Below are 23814 nucleotides of genomic sequence, written 5' to 3'. Positions count from 1 at the left end.
TTAGCTGCCTGAGCGAAGTAAACCATGCAGACACGAGTTGTTAAACGGTGATGAACAACAGTGAAACATACACGCTACTGGAAAATTCATGCACCAACATGATCCCACTTCTTTTCAAAGTGATAATTGTTTGGGAGCATGTAAATAAACTAATCATGAAGTAATTTTGTTGGGATGACGCATAAATCTACATGAACTTGAAAAGTACACAAAGTTGTGTTTCTTCTTTCATTAAAAAGAGTGCTCAATCCTGTGAAGGAGAGCATGTACATAACATTAAAAGAAACAAATTTATTCCATTGTTCACTACGATTCGTTTCGCCCGAAGGCTCCTCAGGTGAATGAGAGAAATGTAGAACAAACTTAGAGTCATGCGTTTATCGCGTTCCTTAAACATGTTTAACGCGCTTGATTTTTATACGCTCGCTTGCGTTTTTCCTTAAACATGTTTAACGCTCTGGTCGCATTCTTGCGTGTCGCTTGCGGTGTCGCTTACATATATATTTAATTTTCTCCGTATTGCGCACGGAGCTTTTTCTCCTTAAACATGTTTAACGTTTGTAATATAAACATAAAATATAAAATTATAATTAGAAAACATTGTTCAAGAGAAACTTGTTGGCATGTCTACATTTGCTGATGAGTTCCGATTTAGAATTTAATGCAGTGGATTTGTCCACAGTGATGATAAAATACTTTTCCCACAAGCAGAGATGAAAAGTACATATTGTACCACATTTTTATACCAAATGCTGGCTTTTAGAGATTTTTCAAAAAACAATTAAAAATACTAATCACACAGATCCCAAGTTGTTCATATTAAATAGGTAACTCTCTGTACCATCTGGTGTCATTTTCCCAGTTGCATGATAATGGCATGCATCAAACCGATAGTCCGAAAATACAACAAAATGGTGAAATTTGACCTTTGACTTGTATTATCCGAGTCCGAAAATACAACAAAATGGTAAAATTTGACCTTTGACTTGTATTATCTGTGCGCCAAGAAGATCACGCCAATTTTATATGAGCATTTGTTGCAGGGCATGGTGTTCTTTCATGTGGACTTGTTATTTTCATCGGATCTTAATGGTGCATAATGAAGATATCAGACCATAAAAATGGCACAACAGCGCTTTTCATCAAAGATCTAAGCCACAATAATGTGATGCACCAAAGAGATTCCACAATTTTTTTGATTTTGTTGTAAGATGGACTGACGGTTTCAAAATCTGTTTTAATTTCATTTGGATAATGTTGGCACACAATTTCCCATTCACTGTGAATGTTTTAATCGTTTCATGAGTTTTTTAGTCCAAAATTTCAAGAATTTTTATCTCGCAAACCGTAATTGGCAGGATCCTAAAAATTTGGTTATAGTATCTTGAGGAAACATGCTATCAACATATTTTTTTATTAAAAAAATCCATGACCCACTTGCATCACCACATGGTATACTCTTAGGGCGTGATCACATCAGGCCTTTTTGATGTAGGGTCGTGGGATCGACCTAATTATATCGAAACCACTTCCCCGTGTAGTGTGAACACAAAGTAAGTGGATTCGACCCTACAATGTGGATCGAAACCCCACAATCCGCCACAATGTCACCGCTGCTCGCTTCTTTGGGGTGATGGCTTTACGAAATTTGGTTATCTATGCACCGTGGTAACGGAGCGTTACTTCCGTTCTAACTTATGCCATACCCCACTTTCCATGTAGATTAGCCCGGTAGTGTGAACGAGAAATCAATGTGGATTCAATGTGGATCGACACCACATTACTACCCAGGTACGAACCCACATTGTGTAATGTGAACACAGCCTTAGTGACAATGACTGTTAAAGAAGATCCAGTTATGAATCACAATGTCCACTACATTGCTACACAATTTGGAAATGTGGAGCAATTTTATGCCATCGACTTATTCAGTTAAGTGTGCAAATGTAGCAAAAATCAAGTAGTACAAGCTGATAATATATGCTACACATAAAAATGTCTTACGTCCAACGCTGTGTATAAGTTGGTATTACTAGCAAATTTAATGGATAGTTTCAGCATTATTTCATGCTGAATTACCATAACTTCAGATGGTAAGTTTAATGGAAGTAGTTAGATTAGTGCTCAATAATTTCTTGTTTTGCAAGATGAAAAAGTACCTGGTGCTATAGGGGAATGGATAGTTAATGGAACGAATATGGTACCAGCTATCAATGAAACAATTGAATATATCCAAACGAGGCTTTTATAAGAAGCCTGGAAGCTACTTACATTCATATGCCCTCTTGAGTCCACGGAAGAGTATTAACAAAGATGGCATGAATTGTTGTGCACATTCGTCTACTATTGGCGGTCTCTGTGGCAATGACATTAATGCACAAAGGCCTAGTACACAGATCTTCCTGTCATGTAACCTGCAATAGATTCAAAAATAAATCAAAAACAAACTTTCAAGTTTAAATTATGTATGCGTGCCTTCAAAGTCGGCACAATGTGTGCGTCCGCGTCTGTACTTTGTACTTCAGAGTAGACTGACTGTAGGTAACATGGTGTGTCAAAACTGTGCGCTAAGCGCTGCATGCCCACACCTTTGTAACCCAGGGTTTAGCCATAAAATGCTGCAGGTACACATTTGCCCTCCATGAGCTACAAACACATATGGTCGTGGGATCAGGGATGAAAGTCCACTTTTGACAAAAAGCCTGAAAACAGTGAGAAAATGACCAGAATGGCCCTAAAACATTTTTGTAATAACAGAAATTGCTACAACAAAGCCTGAAAACTTTCATCCCTAGGGGATTTACCATAGCAATACACACAGGGCAGTTTTGAGTCGGTTCTCTTTGATTTAAATATATATTAACAGATCATTTTTGAGCTGGCATGAATTCTTTAATAGTACTCCATCCTGATAAAAAATCAGCTGAATAGTATGTTGGCCTCACCAAGGATCCAGCCAGTAGCTTGCAACATTAAGGCCAGAGTAATGGGAGAGAACATGGATCTTTTCATGCATCATTATTTATGAATTGTATCTCCAAAGTATATAAAACTATACATTTTTGGAAAGGAAATGAGTCAAGGAATCCCAAAGTGACATTAGATTTTTGAAAAAATCTCGAGTTTTTGAAAAAAATCACAAAGTCATTTTTTTACCCCAAATTTTTTGTGACAAAAAAAAAAAAAAAATCTGTTCTGAGTAAAAACATTTCAGTAAGCGTTTCATAAAGAAGACACATGGACTTAGGGAAGGTTTTTTCTATTTTTTTGAAATTTGTCTCTTTTTTTGAAATATTGAAAAAAAAATGTGAAAATTGCACATAGTGGTGTATATTAGGGTGCATCTATAGCCCCCATAGTTTGCATTATTTTTGTCCATAGCCTTAACATGTTCCACTTGTCCCAAAACTAACCCCTACCAAATTTTATTTAATTCGGAGTTTGTCTTATGGGGCCACCACAGGCCTGAAGTCCGAAAATGGGTTTGTCCATTGAAACGTGTAGTAAAGTGAATTTTGCACTCTAAAAACAAACTAATATCCTATATAATGTATGTAATGTATAAATGGAAAGTAGAGGGTCATATGAAACTTAACTTTAATACTCTGCTGTGGGATTTGTTTCTTGGATATTCAGATGAGGGTCAAAGGTCAACAGAGTTCAATGTCAGCAAAGGTCAAAGGTCAACAATAAACATAAATGACATTCAGAGCAAAGTAATACTGCATGTTATGTAAATCATTGGTCTTCTTTTTTATCACTCCTTCCAATAAGGCCTTGATCAGGGATTCCACACCTTAGGAAGCGATGATGCAGTAATGTCAGCTAAATTCAATCAACCTGGAGCTCTCCACAAAGCCAGGTGGATGGCAAAGCTAAAGTAAAGATCTCAGTAAAGATCTGTTTGCTTGAAGTCCAGATTTCACAGCTGCCACAAGGTACCATAACAGCCGCCCATCAAGTGCTGAAAGTGAGAGAATTTGTTATCTTCGCCACTCTGATCTACAGTTCGTGGTGGTTGACCTGCACCTCAGCTGCTGATGCCCCATGGCATGGCCTCAATCTGTTTCACAAGTTGCTCATGTATGAGGCTGTGAATCCAGCCATTTCTTCAAGTGCAATAAAAGCTTTGAAGCGTCACCTATACGGTACATGACAGGAGAGATGGTGCCCCTTGCACTGTTTAGTGATATATTGCCCACAGATGAGCGATGTGCACTCACTGATAAATTTTGTGTGAGGTATTTATTTTGATAGTGGAACACATTTATGCTATGGACAAAAATCAGGGTTAACATTTTAAAAATAGGGGGGTATAATATATAATAGATGCACCCTAGTGTATATTTTTGTTTAAAATAAATATTTTGAAAAAATGAGAAAACCCTCCCTAGACCCTAGATGTGCTCTAAACGATAGTGCACAAATTTTACCTTTTCCTTGTATATTTTTCGAGTTATCTTGTCACACAAATCAGGCAATGTTACCATCAGTGAACTCTGAGAAATCAATGTTTTAGTAAAAAGGGGTCATTTCCAGGCAAGCAAAAACTGTTTTTGCCAAAAAAAAAAAAAAATGCGACTAAAATCATATCCCGGTCAAAGTCCTGTTAAAAATGCAATGTTCATAGTCGATTTTAACTCGGGCTTTCGCGATTATTAAACTGGTAGATTCTAAAATCAGAACTGTTCAGTATTGAAGTGCCATTATAATATGTTGCATACAATAGGCCTACGTATACTTTACTGTTACTGTCACTAATATAATTATATAAACTTTTTCATAACCAGTATTTACTAGTATTTTGATGTCATAAAATAATAGCAGTATAATTAGAGTTCAACTGAATGCGTTCATAATCAGCGTTCGAAATTTTTGTTGTCCGGTTGCCGGGACAACTAAAAAAGTCGCCGGACAACCAAAAATACTGATTCGGTTGTCCGCCGGACAACCATAAATCGAGCCAAAAGTCACATTTGTAGGCCTACAGACAACCAAAAATTTAGACGGACAACCAGAAATTGTAATCTGGTTGTCCGTGGGACAACCATTTATTTTTCCTAAATTCGAACACTGTTCATAATGATCAAATAACATATTTTTATTTATCAAAAATCGATTATGGCATAGTCTCGTATTTACCCTAAGAAACAATCTGTGTCATGAAGCCACTGCTTGATGAATTGTGCCGTAACTGCCTCATTTGTGTTAGGTATGGTCATCTTTTCTAGCGTAGCCAGCAGCAGCATAGGATTATAGTACAGGGCTGCTACCACCACTTGTAAACACATCTGCCTCAGCTCTGTAGATTTCACTTCTCTTGTCAGCCTGTTTAAGGCCACCTCAATGAACAGTGGTACTACCTGTATGAGAAACACACACAAATCACAATTTGGGAATCTTATTTCCACTGCCCTCTATTATCAAGTTAAATTGAATATCTTTTCACCATCAACTGCATCACTGCACCGGCATTAGTTACTGATTACCGTATTTACTCCATTAGTCACCCCTTTTGTTCACCCGGAAATCATTGATCCTAAGTTCATAGTTCATCATTTCACTGTGATTTTTCAGCTTAAAAAAAAAAAAAAAAAATTGTTTGCTTGTCCATAGATCACTTTCAGAAGTTGGGTCGGTCGGTCAATCGGGAGAAGTTTTTTTTCTTTCTTTTCCTTTTTTTTATTTATATCTTTTTTACTTGCCGTATTTCCTCGGAAAATCGCCCCCCTCAAATAAACGCCCCCACCACTTTTTTCAACCAAGATATTTCAAAAATGCTGATATTTCCATGCTATCTTGTGTAGTAAGCTTACCAAGTTGCTCACATGGTCGATAATAACAGCAATAATTGGCGAAAATCTGCATCGGAAACCCAGAAGTGAACCAAAAGTCAATGTTTCTAGTTCATAGTTCGTCATTTTAAGCTTACCTAATGATTTTAACAGGAATTGTCGAGCTAAAAATGACCTCTAATAAACGCCCCCGTTTGGAAAATGCAACGCCCCCGGGGGTGTTTATTCTAGGAAATATGGTATATAGTTTGCACTATTTGTGATGTCTAGTTAATATGTTACACAACAAAGAGTTAAAAGATATGTAGAATTCCATAGGATTCTATGACATTTGTACTTATTTATCATCTATCTTCTGAACGTCACATCGCAAATACATGTAGAGGAAACTGTCCTTGTCTACATTTTTACGAAAATCGGAGCAACATTTTTACACCCTGTACAACATGCAAATGTTACATTTTTGTGATTCTTAGGGCTAGCGAATAATTTGACATGTTTTTAGTGAATTTGGAGCATGTTTATTTTTTGCCCCCTGTCTGATGATGTAGGGGTTGGGTTTTTTTAGGGTCTTGGGGTTTGAATACAGCTTGGCAGACAAAATATTTGAATTCAGCATACCCGAATTAACTAATATAACTTAGTTGCCAGCTTTTGTAGCTAAATGTAGACTAGCACTCATGATTTTCCAAGGCACACTGGCCATGGACTGTTTTGCATGTACAATGTAAGTAGGCCTGAAGAAAACAATCCTGAAAATCTGAAAAAAATCTGGAAAAAGCGTGTGAATTTGGGATTCTTAAAAAGCCACAAAACGGGTTAATAATAAGTGCGGAAATTTGGACACAAAAAAATCCTGAATTCAGGATTAATCCTACAAACTTACATCCCTGGTTTTGGTTTCAAATCTAATAATTGGGAAAACTTTTGTTGGACATAGTCAAGTCTGGTTTTAAGCCCTCAGTTTGTTCCCTAGTTGGAAAAGTTGTTATTTTGAGCCAGCCAGGGCTGGTCTATTACCTGATCTATTCTTCCTTTGAATTGCAACAATATAACTTCCAAGAGCTTGGCAGCATGGCACTCTGGGTCTTCACCTGCATCTTCTGCCAACACCTGTACAACACAATGCAGTCAGCACTAAATAATATACAAGGCATGGCAAAACTTAATATACTACTTTGGAACAAACTCCCTCGCCATATTCGTCACTCTCCAACGCTGGCAACCTTCCGGTCTAATCTAAAGACTCATTTATTTGATATTTAATTTGTTCTTGTACGTTGTTATTTTCTTCTTTATTTTCTTTTGTAAAGCGCTGTGATACATGGTTTTCTTTGTAAGAGCGCTATGTAAGTGCCTGCATAGCATAGCATAGCACTACTACCACCACGCATTGGTGGATGGTAAGATCAACAACTTCATCGCCACTTTACCCTCTCAAAATGGACATTTTGGTACCCAGTGGATATTTTTTTCATTGACCTTGAGTACTTGATTGCTGAAAGATGTTTTCCTATGGGGCCAATTTGAAACAATTTGAGTTATATTATGTAACACAATAGAACATTTATTTATTTATTTAGAACAAATTTTACATGTTGGCCCCAATTATGACCTTTGACCACTTGTGGGAAGCATAGGGGACATAGAAGAAAATGGAATCAATTCTCAAATTTATCATTTGAGGTGTAAGGATGCCAAGATTGATAGCTTTGGTGATAGGAAATAAGTTTTGAAAAAACTTGCTTATGAAAAACAAAATGTGTTCATAGGCTACAACAGGATAATTTTTTAGTCAGAGAAATACAAAAATTCATTTACAAGCACAAGTAGGCCTGAAGTAATTTTGCAAATGATCCAGCAGCTGAACAGCACATATCTGCAAAAGTTGAAACCCCCAATGATCCTGTGTCATATACTGGGGTACCCAAAAAATGTGGTTTTGTTACATTTTGATGTACAGCTTGGATTTCAAAACACGGTCTCTTGAGTATTCCTTCACTTAGAAGATTCAATTAGGTCTTAATTTGAGGCTAATTTATTCTATATTACTCATGTTTTTATCCTGTTTTAAAATATTTTTAAATTATTTTTTATGACGTTTGGCATGAAATGTGTGTTTTCGGATATTTGTACTCTAGACCCATTATACACATGTTAATATCTAGCTACAATAATTGTAGAATGAAGGGTAACTGATAAAGGCCTTGTCAATACTTGGCAAGCGACATTAAATCAAACACCATTTCCATTCAAGGCTAGATTCCAGGGTTGGTTGGACGGACTATAAACAAACTTTAAAATGATGTATCACTTGTTGTAACTTCTTGGGAAATCAATTTTGCTATTGAAATTCCTTTATTTTCTATTGATTTTTTTGTAATCCTTATTGGTCCATATCTCTGAATAAGCAGTGGCGACTTTACACTGGGTTGATTATAAGGCCGGTTGACTGCATATCCGTCTTTACACGCTTTTCAATACGGAATAAAGGCTAACCTCTCGTGACATCATCCAAGCAGCAAAGTTCATTTCCCATTGAAAAGCGTGTAAAGACGGATATGCAGTTTACCGTTCTGTTATGGATGGTCACATTTTCCTTTGACCCCAAGATGACCCTTGACCTCAACATCCTTCAGGTCACTGTAAGTCCCTCAACCTATGAGCACTGTTATAAGTTAAAGTTCAGTAGTAGTGATACTTTGGGAATGACATCTATTTTATGAAACTTTAACCAAATTAGCACATAGTCACAATACCGTACAATTCCGTCTACAAGCATATATATGCCTCTAAACGAGGTTTTTTTGACACAAGAGACAAGAGGCAGACACTCTCAACAAAAAACGTTATTTGGAGTTTGAACAACTATATTACTGATAAAGGCGGCTGTACAAACATGTATATTTGTAAGACCAATCTATTGCAATGTTTTTGAGAAGCGATTGGCTTTTCATATCTTTAGATTAAAAAACCCTCGTTTAGAGGCATATATCTTCTAGGCGGAATTCTACGATATACAGAAATAATGACTGCATATTCTCTTTCTGAACAAAGCAAGACAAAAATCACAAATTGCTAAAATATTGTGTTAAATACAGTACCAACAAATTTAACTTCAATAGGACAAAATACATGCTACCCACCTTTTTGCACATGGTGTAAATAATTTCTAAATGTTTTGGATTGGAAATGAAGGCATTTGGATCTGTTGTTACAAAGTTGTGTAGAGCTGGCATCATATCTGAGGAAAAAATAACATTTGTTCATTAACAAATGAAGCTTAAAAATATAATCCAATTATGACCTATTCATAAATTCTTAGAACCACATAGCCAATCAGAAAGCCATTGGAAAAATACAAGGAGTGCATTAATATTGTATAATTGCATGGGCGCATACTATGCGCAGTGCTTTCATACGTGTATGCATCGCGTAGGATTGATTCATTTTCCTTGTGGATTGATGCATTTATATTTGCTTGTATTTTCAAACATTTTTTGTGACAATTTTGTTATTATCTTCTCGTGTATGAAATAGGTTAATAAATGTGCCTTATTTGTTGCTCGAAAAATTGTACAAAATATAATGCACTTGTACTGAGATGTTGATACGTGTAATGCACCCCCCCTTCGGGCTCGAGCATTAGGCGCATCAACATCTCAGTATCAATGCATTATTTGTACTAATTTCACTGTCAACAAAGTAAGATGCATTCATTAATCTATAAGTATATAACTTTTGTACTTGGCCCACTAACCCAGGTGGCATGTAATTGTATGTAAGTTGACTGCAACATTTTGGGTTTTGTGTGATCCGGGTCATTACAAATACGGTGCTTTTGCAAGTTTATATTATTATTAGGTACTTTTTTTCCTCATGCCTCAACTGTGGTTCAATCTAGACACCAATTTATTTTGAATTTAAATGGGTACCTATAAATTTAAAAAGAAATTCACAAAAAAAAAAAGACTGCAAATTTGCCTTAAATGCATACAATGTTTCTATAGAGGCCATCAGCCTGATGTCATATGCCACCATCTTGTGGGCACATGCTGCGATGGTTGTTCTATCGCCATGCATGACCAGCAAAATCACTATGTTGATGCGTGATAACAGCTGCGTGGCAAGCTGCGTCCCCTGCGCGTAGTGTCTGTTGCATGAACATGTGTATCATTTGTACCCACAAGATGGCAAAGGCTAACAGCCTCTATTGCAGCACAATAATAGTCCAAGAAGCAACATTTTGGCAACTCTGAACTCAAGTATAAATTGCTCTTTAAGTTGATGCATATTTCCATATGCTGCACCGTCATAATTCAGTCATGGATCACTTACAGAATAAAAAGATAGGAATTTTGTTTTACTATCCTCTACCGTGTGATAGACAACAGGCAGGTCCAACAATTTCAGTAGTGAATGCCGGCGCATTCACTACGATGTCACATGATCAAATCCTGGGCAAAGCAAAACAATCAATATTTTACCAGTTTTGCAGCAGGTTAACAAAGTTCTTTATATCTGATCCAGAAAATTCACTTACTTGTATACGTTTCAACAACACCTGTTGTCTTTGTCAACACTTGATGGTAGTGACTGCTATTGGCAACCGGCGCTAGAAGTAGTTCCAGCGTTGATCTTGGAGTTGCCAGTCTGTTTTCCTTCAAGGGATTTTCTTGATCCCTGAGTCAGGAACTCATCAAAAATGTGAGATAGTTGGTTGACTTGTGTGTAGTTGTTAATGATTCCTTTCTCCCTGCTCTGGTGGTTACCGTTTTACTCACTTTCTCCGCCTAGCTTTTATGTTCTTCAAGTCTTGTGCCAAACTTTCTGCCAGTTTCACCTAAGTAGGACAATTCGCAGTTCATACAGGGAATCTTATATACTGCATCAGTGGTGTTATTTGGATCGCGTTTGTCTTTCAGATGTACCAGTTGTTTTCTGAGAGTATTGTGCGGTTTCATACGCAGTAGAAATGTTGTAATTTTTTCATAACTTTCGAGATACTCTTTCTGTGACACCCTTTACATAAGGAAGCACAACCATGCCTTTACTCCTGGTTTTATTATCAGACTGAGATGAAGGACAGTACCAACTATCTCACATTTTTGATGAGTTCCTGACACACGGATCAAGAAAATCCCTTGAAGGAAAACAGACTGGCAACTCCAAGATCAACGCTGGAACTACTTCTAGCGCCGGTTGCCAATAGCAGTCACTACCCATCAAGTGTTGATAAAGACAACAGGTGTTGTTGAAACGTACACAAGTAAGTGAACATTCTGGATCAGATACAAAGAACTTTGTTAACCAGTTTACTATACCGATCCTGATGAATCTGTTCAATCAAGTTTTGCAGCAATTTTGCAGAAATTTCATAATTTTTGCCCCCCCCCCCCCACTAATGAGTCTGCCAATTTATGCTTTGTTTGTTTTTGTTCTGTACCAAGAATAAATATCATAATATTGGGTATGTCTATATGAAATCATGGGGTATTTGAACACGTTTACAACTATCAAGATTTTGTAAGCGCTGGACTTGAAGTGGTACGCAAAGTGTATGAGTATGTGTACACACGCTATTTGGGCATTAAAGAAAATCCTGGGGGGGGCAAGCATTTTGTTTCCATTATTTTGCCAACTGATGATGAGACATCCAGACCCATGAGCATAAATGCGTATGTGTGCATCATAGATGTGCCCAACTTGTGTGTGTGTGTCCTTGTGCACATATGCATGTGAATGTCACATAAAGTGGACAGCTACTCACTTACCTACAAAATAGTCATACATATCATCTTGAAAAGTTTCATACATCATTTGGAAGACCTGCCACAGGGGTGGGGATATATGTGTACATGTCATGCTAAAGATTAGTGCCAATACCTCCTCATAAAAATCTGAAAAAAGCAAACATAATTATTTGTCAAATCAATAAACCTCAAAGTCATTTCAAATGAGCCGTAAATTCCTCCCGGTCAATTTTGTTTTATTTCGTGTTTAAAAAATAAACATCATAAACTTAAAAATGGTATATCATTTGACTTTAAACGATATCCAGAAGCGGGGTTATGGTTTGTTAAACTTTGCAAAATTATAGCTTTTTTCGTTTCTACATGTGTCTCTTTTTCCACATTGCTGGCAATAAATATCAAACAGTCATAATTGGCGGTCATTTCAAATCATTTTAATTTTTAAACCTCAACATTCTTAATAATAAAAACAAAAATAATAATGTACACTTAATAAAGTGCCTGTATCCATTGAGAGACACTCATGGCACTTTGCCAAAACAGCAAATGTACAATAATACAAACAAATTATAACAATTAATGCAAAAACAGTTCATCAGCAACCCTCAAAATAAGCAGATCTGGACCAGGAGCCACACATTTGGAAAAACAGCTCCTGGTCCTGTGATTATCTAGTGAACCAGGAGCCATTGTTAAGAGCTTAGAGTCATTTCAATTTCAAAAACCTGCTTTAACTACCAGGCTCTATTTTTAAAAAAATGTAGAGCCTGGTTCATATGATTTTAGTGTGGACCAGGAGCCAAAATGTTATGACCAGTGGGTAAATGGCTCCTGGGTGCCTGCTTATTTTGAAGCTTGTTCATCAGTGTTGTATAGTTCATGATATTATGCATGGAGTCAATTAAAGGCAATTTGGAACAAATGTGTTTTACAAGGTGGTGAATACAGTTCAACAAGTTCAGTTAAATATGCTGGACCTTGTACATAATTGAGGTATCTCAATCCATAAGGTCCAGAATTTAGTGTAATTGCTGGCAATTTACACATAGACACTACAAATATTATATGTGATGCGATCAAGCAAAGTCAGTCGCAACGCAAAACTTTTATTTTGAGATAGAGCCAAACAAAGAAAATATTTCCTTTTGTTTTGGAAACTTTGATTCTCTTACATGTGTCTTTGGAACTGGTTGTTCAATTTCAATGGGGTTTTCTGCAAAATCAAGATTTTTAAATGCTTTTTTACTATACTACAAGACAAATAATAATTTAATATTTCGAGTTCTGACTGATTTTGCTTGATGCATCACATATACATACACAGATGTGTTTCCTTTAATCTTCAAACACATACATACAAACACTTGCATGCACTGGACAGTCCCATGAGGTATTCTTACCTATGACACTATTTTGAAGAACAACACCTACTACATCCAATACAATGCCTTCTAATTGAAGAACAATCTGAAATACAAAAGGAATAGGAAATTCTAATCAGCTGCAATGTCCTATACTGTCCTGACACCCCTGCACTAACAACCAATTGCAAATTATTTCATTATTTCTTGGATGAATATTTTTTTTAAAATACATCATACTGGAATACTGCAAGCTATTTGGAGTAAAAATCCCAGTAAGGCTTGCTTTAAAACATCATTATACAGGCAAAAAGATATTCTGTGGAAAATTAATACCTAATCTGAGTTTTTCCCCTACTTTCATAAACCCTTTATGTAGATCTGAAGAGTGGGTACCGGTATATCTCTCCTTGAGTTAGCCCTTAGAATTTCAACCCAAGAGCCCTAACAGAACTTGAAACTGCGCTACATGCATATTACCTCTTTCTTTTCTTCCACGACATTGAGTATGGTTTCTATTGTATTGAGTATTCCCATTGCTGTGATAGCTTTGTCATCAGATTGTTCTATATCAGCATCCAGGACTTGGGTAAATGTAGTTGCCTGTTCACAATGAGAATCAGTATAATGGTGTAAGTAAGCATGAAATATTTATGAGCCACTAATGCTTTTCAGATCCCCAGAGACACCTGCTGGAGTTGGCATAGCAGATGGAGATCATTGCTAGACGAGACCTTTTCCGAGTCTTGTGTTGAGCAGCAACCTAGCTTGTGACAACATCACAGCATCTACATTCAGCGTATTAATCCATCAGACACATGACCAGTCGCAAAAGATATATAAACTATTAACATTGCTGAATGAAGACACTGCACATGGTGGTGTCACAAGCTACATAACTTTCCTAGCAATCAAAGATAACATATACATTGTGTACAGGCATGAAAATGGCTTATTTGAAAACTGCCTGAAAAAGTGTGTGAATTCGACCTTAAAAGGCCCAAAACAGGCTGAAAAAAAATAAAATGTGTAAATTTGGACAACAAAATTGCCTGAATTCAGGCAAAAGCCTAAATATTCTCATGCCTGCATATGTGATACGATCAAGCAAAATTAGTTGGAACTCGGCAATCCTAGTTTTGAGATATTGGCCAAATAATGCGTGTAGGCCCTACACTGTAGGGGTCAGAGAAGATTTTATAGGTGATCCCATGATACTAGTGAAACATTCGGGTACTTGAGAACCAGTCTACTAGAAATTTCAATTGAATGAACACAGCTGTCAACTGTACAGTGTGATGAACGCTCCGCGTGTGTGCGTAACGCGGAAGTGAATCAAACCTTGCCAACTCACTCATGATTGGTTAGTATTTTCATTATTGTATCCATGGTCGTGCGTTTGCTTTGTACTTTGAAATCGCGACATACAAAATCATGTTGTTACTGAGTCTTATTTTTCCGCCTTATATAAACCGAACAAACTTTAGTTCATGTCAAATTTCTCAACAAGGTCCACATGAGGTGATATTCCAGTACCTGCCTGCATGTGAAGGCATTATACACTTCAAAACAATTGGTAATAACCATGGACAAGGACAAGGTAAACCAACTTGAAGTGAGGAAACGGTATGCAGAGGAGACAACAAATTCCATATCCAAAAACACAAATAGTTTGATTTGATTTTATTTGGCGTAAACACAACACAAATGTTTGAATATGATTAAAACATTATGATTTCATCAATTTGTTTACAACCACAACTTAGGCATTTTTGTGTTTGTATACTATTTGAGAACTACCTATACTATATACATCAAAGGCCAAGCATATGATACCTTTTATTTCACTGCTATTCACCATTGGAATTTGTTGCCTAAATCAATCAAAGAAATTGGAAATTTGCCGCAATTCAAACGAGCTGTAAAGAAGCAACTTTCTGATCAGGCTTGGCTAGCTGAGCGTGATATTATGCATCACAAAAATTATTAGTGCCCCCCCCCCACCTTTTTTGCTTGTTTAGTTTTTCATTTTTGGTATGTTTTGCTCGTCGTCCTGCCTTAATCATTGCTGCTGCTGTTTTCCGTCTTACTAAGGACCCCAATGGAATTAAGCTTTCTTTGGAAGGCTTTTTGGGCTATCCTTGGTACTTATTGGTATATCTTCCATTATCACCTCGTGCAATAGTTTATTCTGGTACCCTGAATTACATACATGTACAGTAGATTTTAATGTATTTTATCCATAATGTGCAATCTATTGTGTTTTCTATTTGTTTGCAATTTTTTGATGTGTATTGAGTGCTAAATAAATAAAATGAAATGAAATCATCCTGCAAGCATGAAATGAATAAGCTATTGTTACTGTTCGATTTCTCATGCGTCACACACGATACTTACAAGATGTTGTGTAATTTCAACTGCAATAGGAATGATATCCTCCCCATAGGTATAGATGAGTTTCTGCATCACCCCTGTCAGATCATCGATTTTTCTGTCTCCCTGATCACATGCAGTAATGCTATAAATATCAAAACACATCAATTAAGGTTATATTATAGGTTGTGCAATAAAGTGCCATCTGCATAAAGGTGGGTAATGGTGAATCCAACGGACGAGGACACAAAACACATCAAGGATCAATAAATGATACAAGAGGATACCTTGAATATACGAACAACTGAAAAGAAAGGGCAAGGTATACCAACTTGATGTGGGGAAATACAGACTATGCCTACTTTTGTTATTGTTTTTTGTCCCCCTCAGCATACCGTCTAGTCTGTATTTTGTTTCCACACATCAAGTTGGTATACCTTGCCCTCTTTCTTTTCAGTTGCCATCTGCATATAAGTTTGCTTGTGCCTATATACAGTTCATTTGATAAGTGGCATAGCTAGAGTTGTGGCACCCAGGGCAAGGATACAAATTGGAATCTAAAAAGGTGGGTGGGTTAAACATCAAAACAAAAAATTTCCAATTTTTTAAAATGCAATTAAAACAGGTTGTATTTTGACACTATAAAACAGCACCCCATTACATGCAGAGTGTATCCCAATTGATACACTACAATAACGGCTATTTTTTTTTTCATGTCAAGTTCTTTTTTTGTCAACTTTTTTTTAGCCATCGTCATTTCGATTTCCCCAAAATGTGGCGCCCAGGACATGCACCCCCTCGTCATGCCACTGTGGTTGATAAACAATCTCAGTAAGGTCTTGTAATACATTATAATGGCACCTGTTTCCAAATTCCTCCACCCTCGACAATAGGTTTAATTACTTTTTAATTAATTTTCTTGAGAATTGTAAATATTGGTCACCTTGAATGATTTCTTTAATTTGTGGTTGCACGATCTCTTTGGCCTTATCATGACTGGTAATCAACATCTGTATAGCAAATGCTGCTTCCACCTTGACAGGCATCTCTTTGTCCTCAATCAGACCTGTTCTAGTCAGTTGCAGTGCCATCTCCAAGTTCTGTTTGTTCTTGTATTTCACTTCGTTGAAAGAATGCACTACCCAGTTGGCCTGAAAAGGAATGAAACACACACACTTTTGATACAAATAGATCTAGAAATGTCACGGTTTTCGAACCAAAGCGTCCAAATGAGATGTCTCCACCACGGGGAGATTTAATTTAAACATAACCTTTGACCTCTGTATGTGACCTTGGATACTACCAATACTTGATGGTACCCATAATGCAGCAAGTTTGGTTGCATTAGGATCTAATCTGTTCAAATGAGACCAAACTTTAAACCAAAAGTCTGAAATAATGGTATTATACAGCTTGACCTCAAATGACCTTTGACCTCACTATATGACCTTGAATACCACTAATAGCTGAGGGTCTCACAGTGCAGCTATGACCCAAAGTTTGGATACATTAGGATTTAAACTGTTCATATAAGACCTAATTTTGATCAAGTCTTATATAATGGTATTTTACAAGTTGACCTCAAATGACCTTTGACATAACCTTTGACCTCTGTATGTGACCTTGGATACTACCAATACTTAATGGAACCCATAATGCAGCTACGACCCAAATTTGCATTAGGATCTAATCTGTTCATATGAGACCAAACTTAAACCAAAGGTCTAAAATAATGGTATAGTACAACTTGGCCTCAAATGACCTTTTGACCTCAGTATATGACCTTGAACACCACCAAAAGATGAGGGTTCCCATAGTGCAGCTATGACCTAAGTTTGATATAAAATTGGATCGATTGAGTCCATATTTATTGGTCGAGCTATGAGTTTTAAAATAGTCCAATATTTTAAAACTCATAGCAAGATTATCATTAGATAGATTATCATTAGATAGCAATTTTATCATTATTATGTTTTGGATCCAGTATTTTTACACACTTGGATTCAACAAAACATAATGATGGTTGCAATCTTAAACATAGAACAAATGGTGGCTTATGTATTGTACGCATTTTGATACCCCATCGCTTAATCTTGTTCAATATAAACAACCGAGTAGTATTTTTGAAGAAAAATCTCCAAATTGAAAGTTGCAGTAAATTTGCTTTACATGCCACAATATGTGCATTTTATAACCATTGTTTTCTGTAAGTGCAACTTTTAAAATTCTGGGTCTTTTCTTTAAAAAGCACTGCTGTATTGTTAATATTGAACAAAATTGAGTGAATGGGGTATCAAAATGGGTGAAGACAACTGAATTGAGTACTCACCCTGGCTCTCATATAACCTAGTTGACTGTGGAACTCTGGAAACACATGATTCACCAACATATTCTCCATCTGTTCCTTGTAAATCTTTTTCTGAAATAAACATAATATTCACAAAATAAACTGAGTCCAAGAGTAACAGCCACAAGGCGGTTCTCAAACCATGAGTCTTGTCTGCTTTTGGTAACAAAAAACAAATAGAGATGGCAGTCCCAAATAGATCACCTGAAGATATGGGTAGTGAACACCATGCATAGTAAATATTCATTTGGGACATTTTTTTTCATTTTCAGCTTATTGTACAAGTTGACCTAAAATGAACTTTAACCTCAGTGTGGCCTTGAACACCACCATTGTCTGAAAGTTTCCATACATGCAGTATAGCTTGGCCCAGGTTTGATATAAAATTGGATCGATTGAGCCCGTATTTATTGATCGGGTTTTAAAATATTCGACAAGATATGGTCAAGTCCAATGATTTAAACTCCTAGCTCGAGCAATAAATATTGGGCATAAAGCATCCAGTTTTGTCATTATTATCTTTTGGATCCAATATTTTCATACACATCCATATTTTCATGTTGTAACTATCGAGTCATGGTAAGTGCTTGTAGTGGAATGCATACCCTGTAGTGGATTGACCCCTTAATGATTGGTTGAAATTGTTTTAAATTTTGGATTATTGAGAATAATCTGTATTAAATACAGGTAGAGTGAAATTGGTGTTTGTCACAAGTTTTTATGACACTTCTTCACTTCTCCTGTCAAGAAACAAGCTACTAACCTTGAGGAGTATATCAGCAAGTGATCCAATTACATGAAGAGCACCATCTTTCTGTCTTGGGTTTGCATTGGGTTCTGTGAGCACCTGCATACAGAATCCCATGGTCTTTTGGAGCACTTCTTTTCTTTTACTGGCACAAGAATGTAGAATGGTCTGTGCAGCCATCACTGGAGAGATGAAATCCTCAAATACATCTAAAATTTCAAGAAATGAGCGAAAGCAAGTTTTAAGTTGATGTCTGAAAGGAAACAAGTAGATTTGGTAAATTATGGTTCATGGGCTTCTTGGTTATTTGTAAAAAAACTATAAAAAAAACCTAGAAATGTCACAGATTTCGATCGGGATGCCTCCACCATGCAGTGATCCAAATTCGGAAAGATTATAACAGCTAAATGTCAAACTGTATGAGTGGTAATTCAAAAGCAAACAAATGACCTCAAATGACCTTTAACCTCAGTATGTGACTTTGGATACCACTAATATATGAAGGTGGCCATAACGTAGGTACGGCTCAAGTTTGCTTGCATTACATATAGGATTTGAACTGTTCATGCGACTGACTGACTAGTCTTTTTCTTCGGACGACCTAAAAATGACATTGTTTTGTTGAACCATCACAAAATGTGGTTCATTTTCTACATGTAACCTTTTTATGGGACAACTTGTATGTAGAGGTGTAATAAATAAATACTACATGGTTAGAGGAGAAATAGGTTGAATCATATTTCCCTCAGTACTACCTATGGGCATATCACCCCTCACCTTCTGGATTCAGGATGATATGCCTGTAGCTAGTAACTCAGGAAAATATAATTTACCCAATTTCCCCTATTTCCCCTCTAACCATGTAGTATTTGTTTAACTCCAACACATACAAATCCAAGTGACTTCTTTGTTCACCTTCTCTCCTTTTTTTTTTGTTCTTTCCTTCCGATAGCAAAAAAACCCTGTGGGTGAGTTAGGGTTAATATTATTATTTCCAAACCATATACCTTTTCTCCACCCAATTAGGCAGGTACTTACCAAACTTGATCCTAATATATTCATATGGATCTTCATTCCATAACTCGTCATCCTCATCGGTATAACACATCAACGGAATAAGATCTCTTGGACTAGAATCTGTAAATAAAAGATGACAATTAAGGTTGGTCTGAACCAAGGCATGTTTTAAAAATGCAGAATCCCACTATTCATTAGTCTGTGTACGTAAAGTTTGAACTGAAAAATTTTAGGTTTTTAATTTTTTTACCAAATTTCCATCATTTTTAAATATGGTATTTCACCCTTTTCCATCTGAAATCGTCCACATGGTCAATGGCGGGAAATCTTGCCAATCTCATTGCTAAACGGGCGCGTATGTTTGCCTTGCACCGGACACAAAATGCAACAAGCCTGACCGCGTTTCCCGTGCGTTACTAATAACACGCGTGCGATTCACCCTCCCCTGTATCTCGCGCGAGACTTAAAAACAACTTCTCTGACCGAAGACATGGCCGGCCGGGAAATTCATACTGCTTGATGAACAATTAGTCCTCTTTTTTATGGAAAATATTGCTTAGAATTTCGTAAAACGTGCGCGGAAGTTGTATCTTAATTACGACTACGAGCTGCATGAATTACAGGAATCAAGATTAAAGCAACAAGGGTTGCTTGATTGCTGTCTACTGCCACTTTTGATACAAAACGGCGATTTAAAACGTGTTCATTTTCGTGCATGTTTTCAATTTTTCGTGCAAGGTAACAGATTCATTATAGAAAATAAAGGTAAAATTTTGGTCTTATCGTGTACAGCTCCTTTTCCTCTAGGGACCGTTCCAAAAACAAAAATATACACCAGTATTGCCTAAATTAGGCTGAAACTGTCAAATTTCAACTATTTTTATCGAATATTTCTAAAAGATGGTCAAAATTCAAAAAAATAAAAAACGGATCCTAGATTTTCATACCTAGTTTTTGAAAATCAATAAGAAAAAAAAATTTACTAACAAAATAATAGTTACAGTGTACGTACATTTTTGGGTCAAAATCACGCTTTTTGATGATTTTCTCCAAAAGTAAGCATTTTTACATAAATCTGACGTCACCGTTGGATTTGTCAGGTCATTTCCATTCTAAATATGTATACTTTTATACACTTTATATCAACAATTTAAAAGTTACAAGACCAAAACGTTTTTCATAATTCCATGGTTCAGACCAACCTTAATAGCGTGTACTTTACTGTATTGCTCAAGCAATTTTATGATTTGCCGTTAAAATGTTGAAGCACTCGCCTTTTTCATAATATTCCCTAAATCCCCATGCAAATTCAGGATACATGAAATATACTTTAAAAAGACAGCACTGTTTGGAGTTCAGATAAATCTCATAATCCCTGTTACACCCCTTCAACAATATTGGCCCGTTCAATAGTGGGTGCATGTTCAACTTTTTCTTTCACAGCCCCAGTTAGTAGAAATATTGCCCAAAACTGTGAGGTATGTTTCAATATTAGAAATTTAATTTTTCACACCAATGCTAACCAATCAGCCTCCATTTTCAGTAAGTCTGAATGAATAAAAAGGCTTTCAAATAAGGCCTAAAAAAATTGTTTGATTGGTGTAACCCGACCGTCCTAAAATAAGGCCCGACCCGGACTTTTTTTTCTGTTTTTTGCAAAAAAAATAATTCAATTTTTTTTAAATAATTTTTTTTTAAAGTTTCAAAGCCTTTGTCAAACGAAATTACAGCTTATTAGAGTAATAAAATATCCTGACCGACCTACCCTTTTTTTTTGTTACGCCAATCAAACAATTTTTTTAGGCCTAAAGGTTCGTTCATACTACCACCGCATTTGCGATGCGTTGCTTTATGATGCGGTGCGTTGCCAAGACTGCATCGACTGCAAACTACTGCATTGCGATATCGCAATGAAGTTAAATACATTTTAACTTGGAAATGCGACGAGTTGCGTTGAGTTGCGGCAAAAGTAATCGATATATCGGCATCGCAAAGCAACGCATCGCAAATGCGGTGGTAGTTTGAACGGACCTTAAGCACAAATTTTAGACAATTTATTTGTAGCAGCTTGCTAAACCCAAAAAAGTTTGTTTAGATGAAACATTTTCCCACGATTAAGGGCTCCCACTATAAAACATGTGACCAAATATAAAATGAGCTCAATAATTGAAGCATCTTGAATGTAAAACCTACCTGCATATGTGGCTTCATTATCTTCCAGGCTGCAGCATGACTGACCCTGTAAGAAAGACAAAAATAAATTGTAAATAATTGCTGTTTCACATACTTCAATCACTAATTTACATAACTGAACCTTACCAATTGGCAAAAATGGCTAGATCTGCAGTACAACAGCTAAAATACTTATTTTGACTGGGGATAGAGTTGTTATCATACAAAATATCTGACTCCAGATAATAATACTGAAAGTAACAAGTAGTATTTCTTTTGGGGAAGCAAAATGGTCCCTACATTTCCACAGAAGCTTCTCAGGCACCCCCCCCCCTGCTTTGCACTTTCTACAAAGTGGAGCATGTTAGTTGGCATGGTGAATTTATCAACATCTTTTTTGGGCCTTTTTACTTGGTTGTGGCATCTAATCCTATGTTATTTGGGTCAAGCAGTTTATCTATGCAATTAGAACTAGTCTCAAATGTACAGTATGAGTTAACATCTATTTTTGACCAAATTTACCCTTTTTACCCCAATACAACTCATGTATGTATTTATTGGTAAATTATAGAAAAAAGCTACAATCTACGAAAAAAGTCCTTGGAACGCTTGGTACACTCTGTCGAAATTCCGTGCAGAATTTCATATGATCATGGAAATTGGTTTAATAGATTTTATTGTATGTCTTCACAGTCATCAGTATAGATGCCATCAGAAGAACTTTTCGCCTCATTGCATGTTTCAAATGGCCAAATCATGTGTATTTATTCAGTAGACTGGAGAATCTTTTCTCTATGTTGTAAAATTTGATATCATGCTTTCTATTCCGTTTCCATGGCAACATACATGTTATTTATGGATAACAGCCAAATCACCAACAAATGACATTTTCATTTATAATTCAAAATGTATTGAATGACAAGATGACTTTGATCTGGTAGAATCACAAAATTTTGAAGTTTAAAATATCTCCTTTAAAATGCAATAAAATGAAAGATGACAATTTTCCATTAAAAAATGATGGTTCAACCATGAAGGTTAAATAATCACAAAGTTATGACCAAATGTATGTTGCCTTAAAATTGCCCAAATTTGCAATTTTTTGGATCATAAGTTTGTTCACCTCCTATAAAAAATAAATCATGGCTTACCATTTATCACAACTTGGCATTCTCCCATTGAAACCTGTGCTTGATATTTTAAACCATTTTAGCTAAAATGAGCTTTACTTTCATGATGTCCAGTTGCTTGTGTGTTATTTAGGCATTAGTTAATTCACCCCACATACAGAGACATGGGATTTATATGAATTATATAAATGAATTTTGAATTTCCCCCATATGCTTACATAGTAAAAACACTGTCAAATTCTACTCAAATGGCATGGCATGCCATGATACATTTCATGCTCAAAAAGGACACCCTCTATATTCATAGAGTTAAATATCATCGAGTTAAATATCCATGACCTATGACCTCTTGGAATTCATAAGTAGATATAATTTTTGGTATTTTGGGTATTTTGGCCATAAATTGACTTTTTCATAATTTTTAACGATATCTTGCATTACAAAAGCTTGTATTATACTTCATTTTATACAAGGCAAGGGTATGAAAAAGAAAGCAGTTTGGAGGCACAGCGTTTTCCTACCTATGATGGATACAACATGACGCAGTCAGATCAGATTGGTCCTTCCCTATTAGACCACCATCCAAGCTCAGTTCAACATTAACTTGGTCATTTTTCTTATGTGAATATTAATTAGCTAGCTGGCATAATCAATGAGTATCTTACCCTGTATTCAGATAATTAAGAGACTGCTGCAAGACTCTCGGTGCCACGTATTGCTTTTGTCTGAATTGGTCCAACACTTTGAACAAGATGTTCACTGTATTCACTGAGAAACAACAAGTGAGAAATCAAATTTAACAGAATTAGTCAGTTAAAATGAACACGATCCTATTTGGAGATCATATCACACATTCTTCTATGGTTACCAGGCCACCTGTCCCCCATCCATCTCTCTCACAAGTGTCATGTTGGTAACATTGTGTCTTGTGAGTAACATTTGGCGAGAAACAAGTTTAGATCAGTGATTGTGAACAATCCAAATTTGGGGATGGTAATTTGTTTTTAAAAACAGGCTGGTCACTTTAAAGAATTAATGCCCATCTATTTGAGCTTACATTGTAGACCACGGTTCCACCAGTATAAAAAAGAACTAGAAATGTTGCGGTTTTCATGCAA

The 23814-nt window shown here is 36.3% G+C and overlaps 1 protein-coding gene across 1 annotated transcript in view; it reads right to left on the bottom strand.

Annotated features, from left to right (window-relative positions):
* LOC140168562 (importin-7-like) overlaps positions 1-23814 on the bottom strand; it is a 58209-nt gene that overhangs the window by 9469 nt on the left and 24926 nt on the right. The window contains 15 exon segments of the mRNA XM_072191963.1: positions 2272-2414; positions 5143-5363; positions 6816-6908; positions 8942-9039; positions 11570-11695; positions 12949-13015; positions 13390-13512; positions 15307-15393; positions 15396-15427; positions 16226-16433; positions 17612-17701; positions 18393-18586; positions 19416-19514; positions 21584-21633; positions 23362-23464. Coding sequence (XP_072048064.1) covers positions 2272-2414; positions 5143-5363; positions 6816-6908; positions 8942-9039; positions 11570-11695; positions 12949-13015; positions 13390-13512; positions 15307-15393; positions 15396-15427; positions 16226-16433; positions 17612-17701; positions 18393-18586; positions 19416-19514; positions 21584-21633; positions 23362-23464 — 1734 coding nt within the window.

This window comes from Amphiura filiformis, chromosome 13 (assembly GCF_039555335.1).
Source record: "Amphiura filiformis chromosome 13, Afil_fr2py, whole genome shotgun sequence".
Classification (NCBI taxonomy): domain Eukaryota; kingdom Metazoa; phylum Echinodermata; class Ophiuroidea; order Amphilepidida; family Amphiuridae; genus Amphiura; species Amphiura filiformis.
Note: the sequence above shows the minus strand (reverse complement) of the source record. Positions and strands in the feature narration are given on the sequence as shown.